Here is an 18,402-nt window from a genome sequence, read left to right as displayed (position 1 = left end):
TGAAATAAACAACCATCAGCGTGAATTATTTACATTAATCACATTGACTAAGATGGCAAAAGAGTATGAAGAAAGCAACATCTTGGGTGGAAATAGGTAGATTTGTTGATGCCAATAGAAGGCATCCATCACTAAAAGAATCAGAGCCAGAGAGGAACTTACATCTTTAAGCCAAAGACACAGCCTCAGGGTAAAAAAAACAAATCGACAACATTGACACTTGACACAACCACATCCAAAGATTTAAAATAAACTACTTTCACGTTGACTTAGTAAGGTGAATGTATAGACATTTGGTTTTAATGTATGTTGGTCTACTTATCAATGCAGCAAAACGTCTGTTTGTTATCCAGCGGGCACTGAGATTTAGACTTCATGGTCACAGGGAGGTATATTGTCTCCTCTTTTGTAAAGCATAAACCTGTATTCAGACAGGCACAAATGTTTGAATTTTATGTTTTATGGCTACATCCTTTTGTAATCAGGTGGGTAGCTTTTACGTTTGTGGTATAATTATGAATAAATGTGGTCCCATCTGCAGCCTATCAGCAACAAGCCACCACCTCATTATATTAACAGAAAACAGAACAGAAAATGAGGCTCGACATTTCTGGGACTGTGTATACCCTTGTCTCCACCTAGATCAAAGAGATCCAATAAATATTTCCTTTGAAACATGTATTTTGAGGTGCCTCCATGTCTGGTGGCCATGTTCCTCAACTGCTGGATCTCACTGTGGCAGAGCTTTCAAAATGGCGTTCACCTCCTCAGCAACGGCTGTCAGCGCAAACTCAAACTGGTCCTGAACAAGAGGAGTGAAGGGAAGCATTTTGGTTTTGATTAACTTTAGCCATAAAGTTTGTAAAAGCAAGAAGAAACATGCAGAAAATAAGAGAAAACAGCTGGTACCTTGGTGCGAACCAGTCCAGGCCTCTGGTCTCTGATGTGCTCCAGTGTGGCTGCGATATCAATCTCCTTCACCCCTAATAGCAAGAGGAAAAGGGATAGCATCTGTATCAGGCAGTGGAATATATTTATGATGTTATAAAGCTGTTTTAATTGGTATTATTCATTATTTACATTTGATACTGTAATAGCGCTTTAGTTATAAAACTCTGCAATGACTTAACACAATTTAAGTTGACCCTTTTCAAATAAATCAAATAAATAAACTGATTTTCTCCAATAGTTCATGGAGTTACCTCCACTAATATTAGGTACAACAGCCCCCTCTTCTGTCGCTTAATGTTAACTACATCCTTAGATAAGTTAACTCGATCACAACTGCGTTTTTAAAATGTTTTATTAAACATTTTACACACATGATATAAAGTGTGTGTGTGGGTGTGTGAGAGACTCACCTTTAGCCATGCGATTCAGCACCATGTCAATGAGAATGTATGTGCCAGCCCTGCTTGTCCCATCACTGCAATGACAAGAGAAGAAAACAAACTGTTTTCAATAAAGTTGAAACATTTATGCTGTATATTGATAGGTCATTTTTTTGTACCTGCAGTGAACAATGATAGGGCAGGATCGACCTCGGTAGCATTTATTCACCTTCCTGAAAAGAACAAACAACAGTAAAGGAAAAAAAAAAAACCTTATTAAAAAAGATGAACCTTATAGAATTATTTTGAAAAAGAGGATAGAAGCACGTACAGTACACACACAAGGTGAAATGTGCTAGAAGATCATTAAATGTACGCTTTGTATGGGGCCTTGCAAATTTACCACCTGAGTTTTTTTTTTCACATTTTACAGAAGACATCACTGTGATTTATTGGGATTTCTTGTGATAGCCTACTGAATAACACACAGCAGAAAGTAATTACACGACTTTTACACATGGTTTTCAAACTTTTTAAAGAAACACCAATGTGAGAATTGTGGCATAAATACATAATCAGTCAATTAGTTGAACAACCTTTCAAAGCACTTAAAGCTGAATGTTAAGCAGCTTTGCACCTTTGAAGTTTAGCTATTTGTCTGTAGAAAAAAAAAGCTCAAGATCTCGAGAGCGCGAGAGAGATATGTAACAATTCCTTCTTCAAGTCCTGCCAAGGTATCTTAAATGGGATTTTGCGCTAGGTATAGACAGTGCCATTCCAACAAATGAATAGTTTGGTTTAACCCAACTAGTTGTATACCTTGCTGTCTGCTTGAGATTGTTTTCCAGTTGGAAACAGAATCAGCTTCTCAGTCTCAAGTCTCAGATCCTAAAGTAGGTTTTCATTCAAAGTTGCCCTACAATATTTTTCACCACAATTGAGGGTTTTATATATAGGCCAAAAAAGTGAAATAAATGATCTAATCTGATGTGGTCACTTTGTTCAATACATGGCAAGTATTTAATGGTAAACTACAGGTTATGGAATGTAAGACAAATCTTTGCCATATCAACCTCAGACTTTGGCCTCTTGGTTTCTCTTCTGATTGATGCTCTTAACTCTCATCGTATTAGTTTACATGTGGAATACATGTTTTCCCATGTTTGTAGCTCTGTCCTATCCTTTACAATTTTTATAGAGGGTTAGAGGAATCTTCTGCTATAAAGTAAATAAAGGTCCTAGTTGTAGTGTGAGCCTACAGAATTAACAAAGATTCCTGGATATGTGTTGAATCGTCTTCAGAAAAAACTTCACCGCTTTGCCTCCGATTTAAAACCGCTTTTGTGGATATTTTCTCATAACTTATAATTTTTTTTAAATAAATCTTTCTTAAACTTTATCCCTGACCTGTATGTTTTGTTTGGTCATCACAGTGGAGTTTGTGAGAAACTGCTAATTTAAGAAAAATCCCATTCATACTAAGGTTAAATTACACATGGATGGGAAATATTTATATATTCCGGAACTTGTAAAATAAATAGATTGCACTGTAATTTGTAAGATTTTTGCAAGGAAAATATATATAAAAAAAAAATAAAAAAATAGTTTGCTGTTTGATACAACATTAACGTTATACTGTACTTTGTATTGTTCTATCACAAAAACCCCAATTAAACACAATGCTTATGGTTTGAATATTTAAAAATCAATGTATAAAAAAACTTTAGCAAGGAACTGAGCACACAGCGGCTCCTTAGGCAGGTTTAGTTTCATTTGGATCATTGCTAAAATGAATTCAAGGAAGCAGGAGGAAAGAAAATATGGAAATCTGTGAAAGGACCCATAAAAGTGATGATGAGGGAGACAATGAGGGGGCATGTTACGTTTTCTAAGATAGATGTGAGGATGTGGGGATAGGACAGCAGGAGAGGGAGAAGCCTGCAGCAGCCAGTCACACCTGCCAATGCTCATTTTTGTGACTATGCAACTGGAGCCAGAGTACTAGCTGCAAACCACAAAAATGACACTGGGAGATGTTAAAATACAAACCTATCAACCTGCACACTGGGAGAGAGGGAGAGGGAGCCAAGGTGATTAATGGATGGGAGATGAAGTAAGGACAACAAAGACTTATTTGACCATCTCTAACTCAGAAGGCGGGAAATAAAAGTACTGACTTGAAAAAGGATTTAAATGCAGCATTACACAAACTGAAGTTCTCTGTATTTGTAGAAAACGATTGAGTTATATGGAACAGAGTTAAGTATAAACTAGGTGGAGAGCCCAGCCTCTCTACCTGCGAAAGTCGAGCAGCGGTCTTGTAGAAGTGGGAATACCATCACCAGGCCAACTAAGCAAATGAAACTGTGTCAATGTTCTCGTCTCCTGTGTCTGGACGTTCTTTAAGTAGAAGCTGCGCACCAGGAAGTCCTTACACCAGATATGCTCTGATACCAGATTCACCTGTATAAGAGAAAGACACAAGCAGGACAAAGAAGAAAGATAACATTTTAATTTTCCAAACGTCACAACAAATGTTTATATTTCAAAAATAGAATAACCATTGTACTAATTTTTCTTTGGGATTCCCCATCATGTAATTAAGAGATGCGGCCGAAAAGACAAACCTCATAAATGTGATAGAGTGAAGAACCTTCATCAGGCCAGTATCTTTCACTCTGCTTTTCTCCATCTTCCACCAGAGCCGTCATCATCACGATTACTGTGCAGCCATTCTCCCAAACCATCTGCATATCAATAAGATAACACTGGTTATGGATATGGTTTACAATATGTGAAATGTCATTTTTTTTCTGTTTGTCCACAAATACCTAAAAAAAAAAAAACACACAAAAAAAAACTGCATAATGTAATGCATAGCTGTTGGAGCCCAGCCTTGACAACACAAAAAAAATCCACAAGGGCCACAGATGCACCATGGACAAGTAATTTATGCAGGCAAAAAGAAATAAATTTTCCAGTTAAAGCCCTTTTGTTTTGTGGTTAATTTCTCCTTAAGCAAGAAAACAAAAATGACAAACATTTCTTCCATGCTTCTCTTACGCTGTTAAAAAACATACGCCCACTGCATGCTGGTCCTACCATTAACAGCCTATTTATAAACTTAATTCATCCAAATTGCTGCATAACTAACCGTAAACATGGAAACAACTAAATAACCAACAACATAATCTCAAAACAATTATCAAACAATCAAGTAAAAATAAATAACCTTAATTAGATTATCTACAAAAAAATAAAAACTCAGTTAATTATCAACAAAAAATAACTGGCTCCTACAAATGGCTGTTAAATGAAAAGAAACCGATTAACTGTATGGTTATAAAAAAATATGAGAGGTGAGATGTCCATTTGTTGTCCTAAATTCATACTTTTTAAGAAATTTAAGAAAATGCAGGGGTCCCCTGCATTAGAGTTAAAGACTTTAAATACTTCACCATAGGGACTGGATTACAAATTTTCATTTATGTGTTTGTTTTTATTTTTTAAGCTCCCTCAACCCTTCTAATAAAAAGCTAATCACACATTTTATTGTTTTAGATGTTGCCATGTTGGGCAGGATTAGTTCTGGCACAAAAAGTTTTTCAAGTGGGCTAAAATGCTCAATTTGCCATAATCCTTATTAAGAAACTTTTTTCACTTGTTTATTGTCTCACCTTTGTGACTTATGGCTAAATGTAAACTGGATGCTTTTAGTGATAAAATAGTTTTATTATTCTTTCATAAAAGACAGAGCAGTGGAGGTAAGGAATAATCGCTGCCTGTATTTGTTTTCTCACCTAAACTATGGATCTTTACTACTCTGCAATCAATAAAACCCTGTCCACTTCTCAGAATAATGCCATTTGGTCTATCTGTTTAGATGGACAGACGTTTAAAGGAGGTTTTACAGTTGCAACCCTCCTTTTCAGAGACATCCTGAGCCTGTCTGGATACTGGGAAACTTTTTTCCTCACCTGTCTGCTGTGTTTTACTTGTATTCTTGATGCTGTTATTTTACCTTCACAGAGCAGATCTATTCATAATAGACATTACAGGAGGGTTTGAATTATGCTGTTGCTTCTGAAGGCAATTGGTTTTACCTAATTTAATTTAACTTCAGAGAAAAGAAATTTAAGGCTTATTGGTGACACATTTTTCAGACTTTAACCAGTAGAAATGTTGAAAACATTAAGTATGTACCAACGTCCCTCCAAATTAAAGAATATGTAACAGTCTTGATTTTATTCATCACTTGAAATTCAAATGAATTAATATTTGTCATTTTTCTATGTAACAAAATGGCATATTTGAACTGAAGTATACTGAAAAAGTGTGAATCTGATGTAGTTAAATTGTACTACACAATGTCCCATACAGTGTTCTACAGTCTTCAGTGGATGCAGAGATGTTGTAAACATATACACCAGGATGGCAGCATGGAAGCGAATAAACAACGCAAAAAAAAACTACTGAACAAACTGACCTGCCAGAAATCTGCAACGGTGTGGGGCAGGGGGCCCTGTGTGGCAATATAGGCGGGTTGGCGAGGGTCATGATCGAACTGAAAGTCAGAGAGAAAAATTTGAGTCATACAAATTCATAGGTATGGAATTAAAAAAAAGAAATTGAATACATTATAATAACTATTGATATAAATTAAGAGAAGCTATGAAACAGACAGGTTTAACACATTTTATTTGAATTTGTCTCGTCAAGATGTTAAGTGTCTGTTTTTTCCTCATCATTTTTCATAGTGGATCTTTTAAAATCAAAATCATCATAAAACTAAATATTTTTTTGTAAGATCAGGTTTCATACTGGTGATTTATAATTAATTTCTTACGATAAAACTGGCGTTGATATAATCTTGTTTATTTGGGTTTACTTCTGGCTTCATCTTCACACGAGAGTGATCATCTGAAAAAGAAACAATGACTTTCGTAAAGAAAATGTCATCCACTTAGTGCTAAAAAAAATGTAAAGAAAATATAGTAAAAATATTCGGTATGTTTAATTTTAGTGGTTCTTTCAGTTCTTTTACATTAGCACTTAGTATACAGTGTGAACAAAGTGACAGAAATAATCATAAAGAGGGATTCATTGGTGACTAACAGGGGAGGGCATCAGCGTGACGGTTTTTATCCATGTTGGCAGGCTCCTGAGCCACAGCTACAGAGCAGGGCTCAGCCTGATAGGAGCACAAAGCCTCCCACTCCTTCTGCAGCCGATCCTTGTTACGCAGGTGATCCTCCATGTACGCCTGCCACCACAAGAAAAATCTATATTCACACAAGATGCATCCGGCATACTTCTCCACTGCTCTTTGAATGTTCTGTTATCCCCTCACCAGTATCATGTGACCTGTGGAGATGTCCATATTAGACTGGGCCGGCTCTTCGCTCCAGGATGGGGTAGAGCTGTGAGTGGAGGACGGGCTGTGCTGGGGGCCGTCGCTGAACTGGGAGGACACACTGCTCACACGGGACGTATCTGTGCCCCTCCGTCCGCCAGCTCCAGTTCCTGTGGCAGGTCCCGCCATGCCACTGCTTGACCCGCCAACACAATCTTGGCGGCAGAGAGAGGATTTGGATGCCATGTGCTGCCGACAGAGCTCCTGAATAATGAATGAGACACATTTAGAATGCATTAATGTGCTGTTACTTTATATGCTTTCCAAATAATCAGTCGTTGGATTCTGCTTTAACTGGAACCTGGTGGGGAGGCAGCAGAGACTCCAGACCTACCTCTCCACAGTAATTTGCAGAAAATAAAGAGTAATCCTCATACCTTTTATTTATTTGTAAGGAGACAGATTTCCCTTTACAATTTCAAAGCGGCTCAACAGTAGATCTCTTACCGATTTTCTATACAGTGGTATGCATATTATGCAGTTATGCTTACAGTGTATTTGCATGTATGAAAAGTTTTTATTTACTTTAATAGTTCTACAATCAACTCATAGGAAACCAGTTGCCTTCAGAAATCACCTGATTAATAAATATGATAAATCTGTTGAATCCCATTAAAATACAGTTTAATACCTGTCATGATTCTGAACTTTTTGGACCTCTGTTTAAGTTTCTTTTTAAGTTTATGTTATTCTGTTTTCTTGGTCATTGGTTTCTTTTCCATTTTCTGTTATATTTAAGCAGTGCTTTATTTTTTAAGTTACACTCTGTTGGCCCTTGTGCCAGTCTCCTTTCCCCTCTAGTTACTTCTGTCTACACCTGCTCCCTATCAGCTAATTAGTCCTCCCACTATTTCTGTCACATATACACCTATTGTTAAGTTACTCTTTGTGGGATCCTCGTCATTCTTTTGGTTTATGCCTCCCTTGTGTCTCCTAACTTTTTTGGTTTTTGAGTTTTCCTTGTTCATCAGTTCGAGACTTTGGATTCTGTATTTTTAAATATTTTTTTTTTTTACTAAATCTGCAAGAAATCACCTCAGCTCTGTCTCTGCATGTGGGTCCTTTTTAAACCTCATGGCTAAGGGACTACCCAGGCTTAATTTCTGTTTACTTCGAAACAATCCAAGTATCCACCAGGTTCTTTCCAACACTTTGTAAAAGTGAAAGGAAATAGATTCATGGTTTCTTTAACAACTAAAATGTGAATGATGCGACTGCCCCTTTGTTTATGATACTCCTAAACCCCCTGCTGTGTCTCAGTATAAATTAGAAAGCTCCAGTTTCCAACACATGTTGTCTATGGGCACTACACAAAAGGTCAGTTAAATAAAATCTCATAGACTCCAAAAGATTGTGTAACGATGGTTCTAAAAAAAATTGAGTCAGGGGTTCTGAGTTGAAAAACAGGCAATGTCATATTTTTCTTAACTTTATTTGGTAAAATCTTGAAAGCTATGGATAATATTTTACCTCTTAACAATAAACACTATCATCACAACAAAATACATACTGTCTATATTTAGATGTAGTCTGCTTGGTTCTATTGTTATCAGACACACAATTTAATCAAAATCCAGTAGCAATATTTTAATGGTATAACTCAATCTTTTTCAGAGACCACAAGAATCTAGAGACTAAATGAACCACATTGTCTTTTTTGTTCCATTACATTACTTTGGAAATTAAAAAAAGTGTGTGGTGTTGACTGGTGATAACTTTTGAAAAGGCTTTGCATTATACTGTGCAAAGCCAAAACTAAATAAATAGATAAATAACAGTTTCTATATGGGCAAAAAAAAAAAAAACTGAAGTCCAAGTTAAAGAAAATGAAGAACCAGAAAATGAAAAACCCAGTTTTCTAATAAAAGGGATCATTTCCCAGAAGTATGTTTTCCATGTAAATGTTTTCTTGCATTTTAATACCTCATCACAACAGGTCTGTCAAAAGTAAATGGCAGTCCTATTTGAGCTGTCAATTCTTTCAATAAGCCCGCTAGGTCCACATAATGTTAAGTCTCACCTGGTAGTCAAAGTGTGTGTCTGCTCCTCCTTCTGGCCCCAAGCCGAGCTTACCATTGGCGACATGGTGGCCATAGTGCCTGAAACAAGCTATTCCCATTGCCAGTACCAGCACACCGCCAACCACTGCCATGGAAACAAGGGTGATGACTGTACCACTGGATCCTGGAGGGACTCTAATGACCTGAGGGAGACCACGTGCATTTGTTCTCTGGAGGAAAGAAAGAATAGCATCAAGAAAATGGCAAAGAAGAACGGAATAAAGCTACCAAAAATGGATTGTTATTGAATAATTACTGGTTAATATTGTTTTTCCGATTCTTTTTTTGAAAATCCACTTGTCAAGAAAAATTTAACTGCTGCAGAACATGGGCTGTCTTTTGACTTTGATCTAAATGTCGACTCCTTTTTTTTCACAACTGATTTGACTCTCGGTAACAGCAACAGACAGCTGTGTGTGCTGGATGAGCAGCCAAGGCTGAGTTTCACAGACAGAAGTCTGAAAGGTCAGGGTGCTTGTGCTCTATAAATCCGGTAAAAGGACAGCTGAGGTTGTCATAAAGAAAAACCAAACATCCCATAGGACATCTTCACATAAACGCTATCCAAACAGTTATCCCACTTGTTTATAAAAGGTTGGAGGGTTTTGTTTTTTGCAGCTCTTCTCTTCAGTGGGAAAAATATATATATTTCAATATTTTATTGGTAAACATATGCACAAATTGCTCTGTGCAGGACCCCGGCAAAATGTCTGTCAAAAAAAAAGAAGAAAAAATGGCAACATAAAGAAATGTGCAATTAATACAAAAGCCTCAAATTTATTTTTACAGTTTGCATGAGGAAATTTATAAGTGAGCTGAATTTCAATATATGTTTGTTAGAGAGAACGCATTCATTTAGTAGAAAATAAGCGGCCACTATGGGTGCTAGACCAGTAACTTCCAGGTTTAGCCCCTGAAGGACACTGGCAACACTGCACTGTTACTAACTTAAACGATCTCCCTCAATGTTCTGGAATCTGACAAGAGGACCATATTGGAGCGGCTGATTGAGAGGTCATGGAGGTACTAATAAAGACAAAGCCACATTCATTCCTCTGAATTAAATCCTACAACAGAGAGACAAAAAAATATATTTTTGGTCAGGTAGCGCTCATATGTTTTTTAGTGTTCAACATCACCTTTTAGCTAAATTAGTTCTGATGTTTAAGGGTAATTCAGGCTGTTGTGGTGCATCAGGTCAAATGACCCATTAAGCGACGGATCTAACCCTCTGGATTACAGAGGCAAGCCCAAATGGAGCATCAGTACATGCTTACATGAATATATTTTGAATCAAGCTAAAATAATATTAGACACTGATTTTAGAGTAAATCTGATTTTCTAAATATAAGAAAACCCTACAGAATACACTATGTGACTTTAGCAAATCAAAAAATAACCATATATATATATATATATGTATATATATATTTTCTTTTTTTTTCTTTTGGCACACGTGTCTTGCAGTCTATATTCATCTTTTTATGCACAATGTAAGAGATGTGGGGGAGGCTTGTTGTGTGAATGGCAGATACTGGGGTCATCGATGCTTGTGACAGTTGCCATAGCACCTATGATGTTGGAGTAAGGGGTGGGAGGTGGAGGAGTTTAAACACCATGGCAACAAGTGAAGTAATGGCTCTCTAAAGGTGTCGCCTGACTTACTGGCTGTGGCTACAGATCTGTACACACGCACTAGAGAAAAAATGACTCACAGCTCAAATTACAGCTCAAAAGGTAGTTGAGGGTGAAAAACAAACCTTTAAGGCAAGAAAAATGCACCGCATTGTTATCAGCGTCAGAGCAAGTATCAGTAAAGGATTAAATAAGAATTTTAACACTAAAAATGATCAACAATCTAAGGTACAAGCAAAGCAGTCAGCTTCCAAGCTATGCATTTCACTTCCAACATTTTAACTTTGAGATCAACAGTAGACATTAGAATACGAAATATAGTCTTTAAATAATTTCTTCTTAGCCTCTGAGAAACCATTTAGTTCCTGTTAAATCTTAGTTTATTTTTCATCAGTTTTAATTATTTATGGTAGTTATTTTATTTATGTCTGTTACTTTTTTTGGACCATTGATTGGGCTAGATATATTTTTACACAGTATTTTAGTTTTTTCAGTTAATTAGTAGATGTTGTTAGATTCTTGGTTTTATTAGTTAAAGAAATTCCAGTTGTGCCAACATGCTTGTAAAATATATATTTAACTTTTTTTTGTTTAACCTTTATTTAACCAGGAAAAAAATCCCATTGAGATTAAAAACCTCTTTTTCAAGGGAGTCCTGGCCAAGAGGCGTCAAAGTTACATAAGAAACATAGATACTTTGAAATAAATGACAGGTAGGTAAAAAAAATAAATCATAATATTTAATAATAATCATATTTCATAACGAATAATAAAAATATAGCACAATAATTGTTGCAGCAAGTGATATTATATAGTTTGGTAGTATATCAACTTATTTTTATTATTATTATTATTATTATTATTATTATTATTATTATTATTATTATCAATATCTGAAGTTACTCTGAGCTACAGAAGTCAAAAGAGTGGACTGGTGAAAAAAAGTACAATTTTCAAAAATGAAATCTACATAAGCAAATATTTCATTTAGTTGATAAAAATCAATTGATTGCCCAGCCCGACATATAAGGCAAACAGCTTTTTTTTTTCCTTCAAGAGCAATGGGACTAGAGTTACAACATGGATCTACGTCTTAAAAAAATAATGTTTAAGTTATAGCTTGTGTAAGCTGTCTCTTTAGCTGTTACACCTGCTGGCCACCATCAGGGTGTGTGCATAAGTTACCTTTACATACTAATAGTAGAAGCCCATGAATGTGATTAAAATTAAAATATGTGATAAGGTAGATCAAAATGAAAAAATCAGTCAATAGCAGATACACTTCATGTAAATCTCTTATAGTGGGAGTTAACCTTATGATTTGAATTACCTCTCCTACACCAGTCTGGACAATTTTCAGGCCAGTTTCAGACTCCAGGAAATTCTTCTCAGATTCTGTTAAGGTGGGAAAAAAACATCTCAAAAAGCAAGACTAGAGAAAGGTATAACACTCCAATTGTGAGAGAATAAAGTGCCTATGTACGTAGAATGTGCATGTGCATGTGCATGTGTAGATATGAATCATAGGTGATAAAGCTAAAGTGTGCCTCTCACCAGCTTTGGCAGCTACCTCTGCAGCCGTCATGTTGTGTTCATTCTGCCGGATACGGAAAGTCAAGGCCTGACCCACCGCACTGGTGACGCACAAAAAAGAAGATGCATGTTGAAGGCTCAGAAAAAAAACTAAAAACTAGCAACTCTCTGAAGCAGCCTTACCTGATATTTATGAAGCTGCTTGTTGTCAAGTGTATTTTTTCAGCCAGAAGCTGCAACAGCTTCACTCCATCATACAGATTCAGGGGACTGGAATAATAATAAAAAAATATCCTCATGAGATTAATCATGCTTAATGCATTCGCTGGTCTCTATTAGTTTTTGTAGCACAAACGCTGACCTCTGGTTAGTGACGATGTAACCATACTCCTCTTTGCCTCCAGTACCCTCCATTAGAGGCTCCCCAAAGTCTTTTTCAACTTCAACAGGAGCAGCTTGTGGAGGTCTGGAGGCAGATGTGGGGAGGGTGGCACTCTTAGGTAGAGTTTTATCAGGGTGTTTAGTGGAAGATGCAGCAGGAGAATCAAGAAGGCCAGGCACAGGGACAGCCTTTTCTGGTTTGGACATACTTTCTTTTTGTAGCAACTGCATTTACAAAAGTGATAGGAAGCAGGAGAGTGTAAAAAGTCTTTGTTATAAGTTTAGATAGCTGTTAATTATTAGGAGCAACATACCTCCTTTAGAGTGACGAGATCTTTGGCATTCGGGTCTATGTTGACAGAAAGAAAGCTAAGTTTCAGATTAATGTTGCTATAATTTCACTTAGCATACTGTGGTTGCTTTCATCCGAAAGATGAAAACCTATATTTAAAAAAAGGGAGTTAAACTTAAGGAGTTTTTACCTGTTTTGTCTTGCGCTTGAAGCAGCTGGAGTATCAGAGCCAGCTTGTAGAGTTGTTCCTGGCTGAGTTCCCTTGGATCAATGTTGTACCTTTGCAAGACATCTGATATCCTCTGGAGCAGGTCATCTAACAGAGAAGATCAATGTATCCACTGAGGTAACAAGCATATTGCCTTATATTACTGTTAAAGGTGCTATCCTGCATATAAATCTGTCATTCAAGTCTATTAGTTTACCGTTTTTCCCAGGCAGATGAGCAGATTCCTTTGGAGCTTTCTTATTCTGCAGGTTTTGTCTTTCTCTAGTACCAAGCCTCTCCTCTAGGGTGTAATCTTCCACATAGTCCACTGGTATCTCTACATCCTCATAATAAGGCAAACCTATATAGAAAAAAATGCAATCATGGGTGAATGTGGACACATATGTTAACTAGTAGTCAGAAGAATTGTTAATGTTATGGACTATAGGAGGGTGAAGGGGTATGATAAAATAAGTTTCATGTCTTCACTCCTTTTCAGACATAATCACTAAATTATATATACATGTATATATAGCATAATGTTTGCATGTGTTGCATTTGTAACTTTTTACCAAATTCTCTGAAATAAAGTAATTCATTAATTCAAATATATATGTACTTGGCTTTTCTTTGCTGTTTTTGCATGAATTATTCATCATTATTCATCCATCATAATCATGTTGGCACACTGCAAAGAACATTAAGGAAAATATGCTTAAAGACTGCAGTTAGGAGGTTGGTGATCAATCTATGTGTGATTCCAAAGTAGATATGAATAGAGATAGGTGGCTATTTGTTTATACATTTTAATAGGTGTTAATCTATGACAGACTGACGATGCAGTCACTTAGCTTTAACCCATCAATTGTTATGTGTAGAAGTCCTTTATTTTGTCAGTTTTTATAGGATGAGCAATAGTTCTCTAATGTTGCTCTGTATTTCTTGTACTTTATCTTTTCTCAACTTTTAATCTTTCTTAAAATCTGTTTTCTTTGTTAATTTAACTAAATTATAGATAAAACATAGTTGTCCCATGTGGAAGCACATCCACCATTATAGGTGCAAAATGATTTAAATGTTTAATTTCTTCCCCTTATTTACTGTATATCCCTTTATTGTTCCACAATGGGGAAATTCACTGTCTGCATTTGAACCATCCCCTTAGCAAGCAGCGGGCTGCTACTGTGCAGCGCCTGGGGAGCAGTGTGGTGTAGAGGGTCTTGCTCTGGAACCCAGAGTGCAGGATGTGGGAATGGAACCGGATACTTGCAACCTTTTCAGAGCACAAGCACACTGCTCTAAACACTAGGCCAACTACTACTGCTGTTTTCAAAACATTAATATTAAAAAGTTGTTTTTCAAATAAATAAAAATGGACTGACAAATACTGTAATAGTGTCATTTTCAAGATGTAGGCCCTAAACATTATTTGTACTTGTCCAGCACTTCGCTGATCTAACTTGTATTATATTGTATCATGTATTTTATTGATGTATTTCATCTGAATCGGATGTTTTGGGGTTGAAGTCCTGGTACGTGCTGCATGTCCTTCAACAAGGAATTTTCTGGAACATAATTTAGAAGTGATGGTACTGCATACCGTGCACAAAGTGCACAGCGATTGTAAAACTGAGCACATAGAAAAGTGGGAGCAGGGATTTTCACCATCTTTGTTTTTCTTTTTTCCACCTGCTGACAGTAGTTTATTATGTAAGAAATCTGACTTAGTGCAGCTGTCACAGCCTAGCCTCAGAGATATAGAAAGCTAAGAGGAAGAACTTCCAGGTCTTTTAACAATAAGCATAAAGAGCTCGGCATAAAAAAACACCAAGAGCTCGAACACAATAAAACAGCTGCTCACATTTCCATCAAACTGAGTCTCTGGTAGTAATCATAGATGAGACCAGGGGAAGTAGCCTATCTGCATACTGTAAGTACCCATGTGCTTAATTTGAGCACACAGCTTTTTGGCCAACATGCAAGAAAAATTACCTTATACACAAAGTCACTATACATGAGAGCTGGAGTCTCCTCTCCCTAGATCTGTGAATGCTGCAGCTAAGATTTGATTTTGAAAACAAAATGATTAAAAACATTTTTAGTTTTAGTTTTTTTAAAAGTTTTACGATTTTAAAACTTCTGAAACTGTCATTACGCTGACCGGTTTCTTTGCATCTGTATCTTGAAGATTTGGCTATAAAACATAAAGTCACTCTTTTCTCAAAAATACATGGTGTTTGTTCTTTCTCTCTGTTTGCACACTGCAGATTTGTAGGAACTTTACGATATTGCATCAAATATAAAGATGAATTTACCTGGAGAAGCTATAGGAGCAGACCCTCTGTGCCGATAAGATGGCTGCACAGATGCCAGGTATAAAGACAGAGCTTCCTGTAGCAGCTGCCTGTCCCGCTCTCGTTCCCTCTGGCTGGCCTGGGACCTTGAAGATGGGCGAGCATATCCCCCTGCTGCACTCAGAAGAGATCTCTCCATTTCGTCTTGGTATCTATGCTGAGATTAATTAAGATCAAAGTTTGTTATAATTAGTATAAAAAGCATTTGATTTTGATTTAATCTGAATCTTTAATCTGAGATTTAAAGTCGTGATTGCTGTCATTAATGAAACCATCACTTCAAATTGCTCTAGCTAACTTCAGCAAATAAGTGTGCTTATATACCTGGTGGTATGCATATGGGTCCAAAGAGGCTGTTTGTATGCGCAGCGGGGACTGAGGAGGCTCAACATACATATAGTCCACATATTTACCACCAGAAGATGTGGACCCTGATTTAGATTTGGGTTGGTGGGAGATATGCTGTTTTGAGCTGTTAAACAGTACAGAAACACAAGCAGGATTTACATGCTTAAATTTTTTTAACAACTTTGGGTTCTTTAAACACCTAAATCAAAGTGCTCACTGAGTTAAATGAGAAGAAGGTGAGGAGGAGGAAGAGGCTGGCTTTGAGGGAACAGTGGTATGTGGAACTCTCTTCAGCTCCTTTGATAAAATATACTGGGTGATGTCATCTTGCCATGACAGACCTGCACATACGCACACATGTACAAACTAGAATTACGCAAAAACATAAAAGCTGAGCTAGAAGAGAGTGTGTTAAAATCAAGTGCATATCTACATACGGTTTCTACATTTATTTTTTTCATTTAAACATTTTGAGTTTAGCATCCTTTAAAACCAGGGAATTGACTTAATGGAATCAGACTCTTAACATAATACTTTTAAAAGTTTAAGCTTCGTAAATAAACCTAAACTTTTTGATATTTCCATGGTCTGTCTTACCTTGCAACATGAGCTGTTTGAGGACTTCCTGCATCCTCTTTAGCACAGGAACTGTCACCTGGTACTGGACCTGGTCCTGTTTGGAGCTCCGGCATTGACCAAACAACCCATCTGAAATAGGCACAGATTTAAAATGCAGCTGAAGGAGGAAAACTTTAAATGGCATTTTTTTACATCATCAACTGCTTCATGAACCCTTACTGAACGTTTGCAAAAGTAAACCTGTTTTGAATCTCAATGGCAATTAAACACATATTTTAAATGAGAACATCTGAGAACATGTCATTAGGGCTACTGGAACACTGAAACATTCATGTGAAGTATATTTATCTTTTAATTTTAAAATAATGATTTTAGAAAATACTAGATCCAGTCATACCACCGCATTTTCATGGATTCAGTAACCCATATAATGCTACTGAGATTAAAGAATTAAAAAAAAAGAGCCTTTAAAGGGCATGAAGATATTATTGGGTGTTTTATTAGAATCCATCTTCAACCTATTACAAACGCGAGGCATGGTTTAAAAGTTAGAGAGCTTTCTATTTTTGCCAGTGTCTACCTTTAAATACCTTTCAGTAAACCTGAAAAAGCAGCTGTAAACTGTTGAAACACCAATTTAAGAAATGCAAAATTCACTCATCTTATTATTTTAAATAAAAGTATTATTTTGAGTACAATATAATAAAAATGAATAAACAATACAAATAAAATAATATATAAAGAGTATGCATTACATTTACATCACGTGAAGCCCTAAATTATGTCTTGACAGTACAGATAGAGGGAAATTAATCAATATAAGTAAGACAAAAATTTGTATTTGCATCTTTAGTCTATTTACATTGAGGTAATCACTGTTACATACTATTAAATCACAAACCAAGTAATTATCAAAGGTATTGGGATTATTTTTTATTATTCATGTATATGCCTTTTTAAACCCTAATAATGCATGCTTTTTATGTGTTATGATTAATGTTATCCCAAGCAGTTTATGTAATTAGGGCAGTTCTGTTTTGGAAATGAAATGTCACCGTTGTCCTTGATCTAAAACACTGTATAATATCTAGATATGGCTAGAACCAGTGATGTTTCCTCATTTACAGATATACACATGATGTAATGATGTAACATGTGATGATGTGACTGAGGGAAACCCTTAAGATGTAGAAAATGATTCTTTAATTCTGGCCCAAGATTCTAAAGAAGCGATCCCAGAGGTAAAACACTGTCATTTGTAACCTGAGTTTTTTTCTCTGGTCTGTTAGATTTCAATTTTAAACTGTTTTCATGTCTCATAGTTATTTACTACATATACTTTATGAAGTGTTATTTAAAACGTTTGCCCCGAGTGACCTCTTCTCAGGAAGGAATCAGGGAGAGAAAGCTTAAAAATGTAAACATAGAGCTTTCCTTTGCAACAGAGACCATTTTAACCTAATTACAGAACATAAATGAAACAGATTTTTTTCTTTTGTTCATAAACCTGTTTGCTCAGATTTTAGCTGTGAGAAAATATCACTCAGTTTAGTCAGAAGAAAGATAATGCAGGGAAGAGAATTGTTTCATTTGGTGCACTGATGAGTCACTGCAGGCACCACACTGGCTAAATTGCACCCGACCAAATCTGCTCTAGTGAGATAAGATGTGGAAATGTTATACTCAGCTGATAAGATAGTTTTACACCCAGAACAGAATGGCAAATAATCAGAAGCTGCACACATGGAACGCCATGAGCCATCTCATATGAGACTGATTTCCAAGTAAAATAAAATCCTGATGTAATGTTCAAGCATCATGATTAACATGCAGCAACTCAGTTTAACTGTAGGGATTATTTAAATTACAATGATGAGAGTTTAGAAGCTAAACATGTACATTTATTTACATATTTTTATACATTGAAAATGTAAATAATTGAGAATGACGTGATGAGGAGATAAGCTACAATTGTTGCTGAATGAAAAGTTGACAGCAATTATTTTATATATATAGGCACACTATAAAAATATATCTCAATATTCTAATATTCCTCAAAGACTATATTAGATTTAAGTTGTGTGTGTGTCTGTGTGTGTGTGTGTGTAGGAGTATTTATGTATTAATGCAATGGTTATGTATGTTACAATTAGATATGTACTTTATATTACATTTTAAACTATCAGCTTTTCTTTATGTTAATCTGACCTGCATATTAGATGTTTATATTTAAATATAAATATATATATGTGATTTTTTTTTTTTTTT

General features: G+C 36.0%; 1 protein-coding gene across 1 annotated transcript in view; it reads right to left on the bottom strand.

The window, feature by feature from the left end:
* Nucleotides 1–592: 592 nt before the first annotated feature.
* The window catches only part of LOC107103862 (receptor-type tyrosine-protein phosphatase-like N), a 30,236-nt gene continuing 12,426 nt past the window's right edge, over nt 593–18,402 (bottom strand). Inside the window, exons 3-24 of the mRNA XM_015403704.1 lie at nt 16,153–16,263; nt 15,773–15,896; nt 15,532–15,679; nt 15,169–15,364; nt 13,071–13,214; nt 12,836–12,961; nt 12,668–12,702; nt 12,334–12,578; nt 12,156–12,242; nt 11,994–12,073; nt 11,770–11,834; nt 8,765–8,974; nt 6,682–6,948; nt 6,447–6,594; nt 6,178–6,251; nt 5,818–5,895; nt 3,959–4,078; nt 3,628–3,794; nt 1,511–1,564; nt 1,362–1,426; nt 910–983; nt 593–802 (exon numbers count right to left, since the gene is read on the bottom strand). Coding sequence (XP_015259190.1) covers nt 731–802; nt 910–983; nt 1,362–1,426; nt 1,511–1,564; nt 3,628–3,794; nt 3,959–4,078; nt 5,818–5,895; nt 6,178–6,251; nt 6,447–6,594; nt 6,682–6,948; nt 8,765–8,974; nt 11,770–11,834; nt 11,994–12,073; nt 12,156–12,242; nt 12,334–12,578; nt 12,668–12,702; nt 12,836–12,961; nt 13,071–13,214; nt 15,169–15,364; nt 15,532–15,679; nt 15,773–15,896; nt 16,153–16,263 — 2,690 coding nt within the window. The 3' untranslated portion in view covers nt 593–730. The remainder of the gene's footprint in view (nt 803–909; nt 984–1,361; nt 1,427–1,510; nt 1,565–3,627; nt 3,795–3,958; nt 4,079–5,817; nt 5,896–6,177; nt 6,252–6,446; nt 6,595–6,681; nt 6,949–8,764; nt 8,975–11,769; nt 11,835–11,993; nt 12,074–12,155; nt 12,243–12,333; nt 12,579–12,667; nt 12,703–12,835; nt 12,962–13,070; nt 13,215–15,168; nt 15,365–15,531; nt 15,680–15,772; nt 15,897–16,152; nt 16,264–18,402) is intronic.

The sequence above is a fragment of the Cyprinodon variegatus genome, unplaced genomic scaffold (genome assembly GCF_000732505.1).
Source record: "Cyprinodon variegatus isolate N-32 unplaced genomic scaffold, C_variegatus-1.0 Scaffold1545, whole genome shotgun sequence".
In the NCBI taxonomy this organism is placed as follows: domain Eukaryota; kingdom Metazoa; phylum Chordata; class Actinopteri; order Cyprinodontiformes; family Cyprinodontidae; genus Cyprinodon; species Cyprinodon variegatus.
The sequence above is the reverse complement of the archived record's forward strand: the minus strand, read 5'-3'. Positions and strand labels throughout refer to the sequence as shown.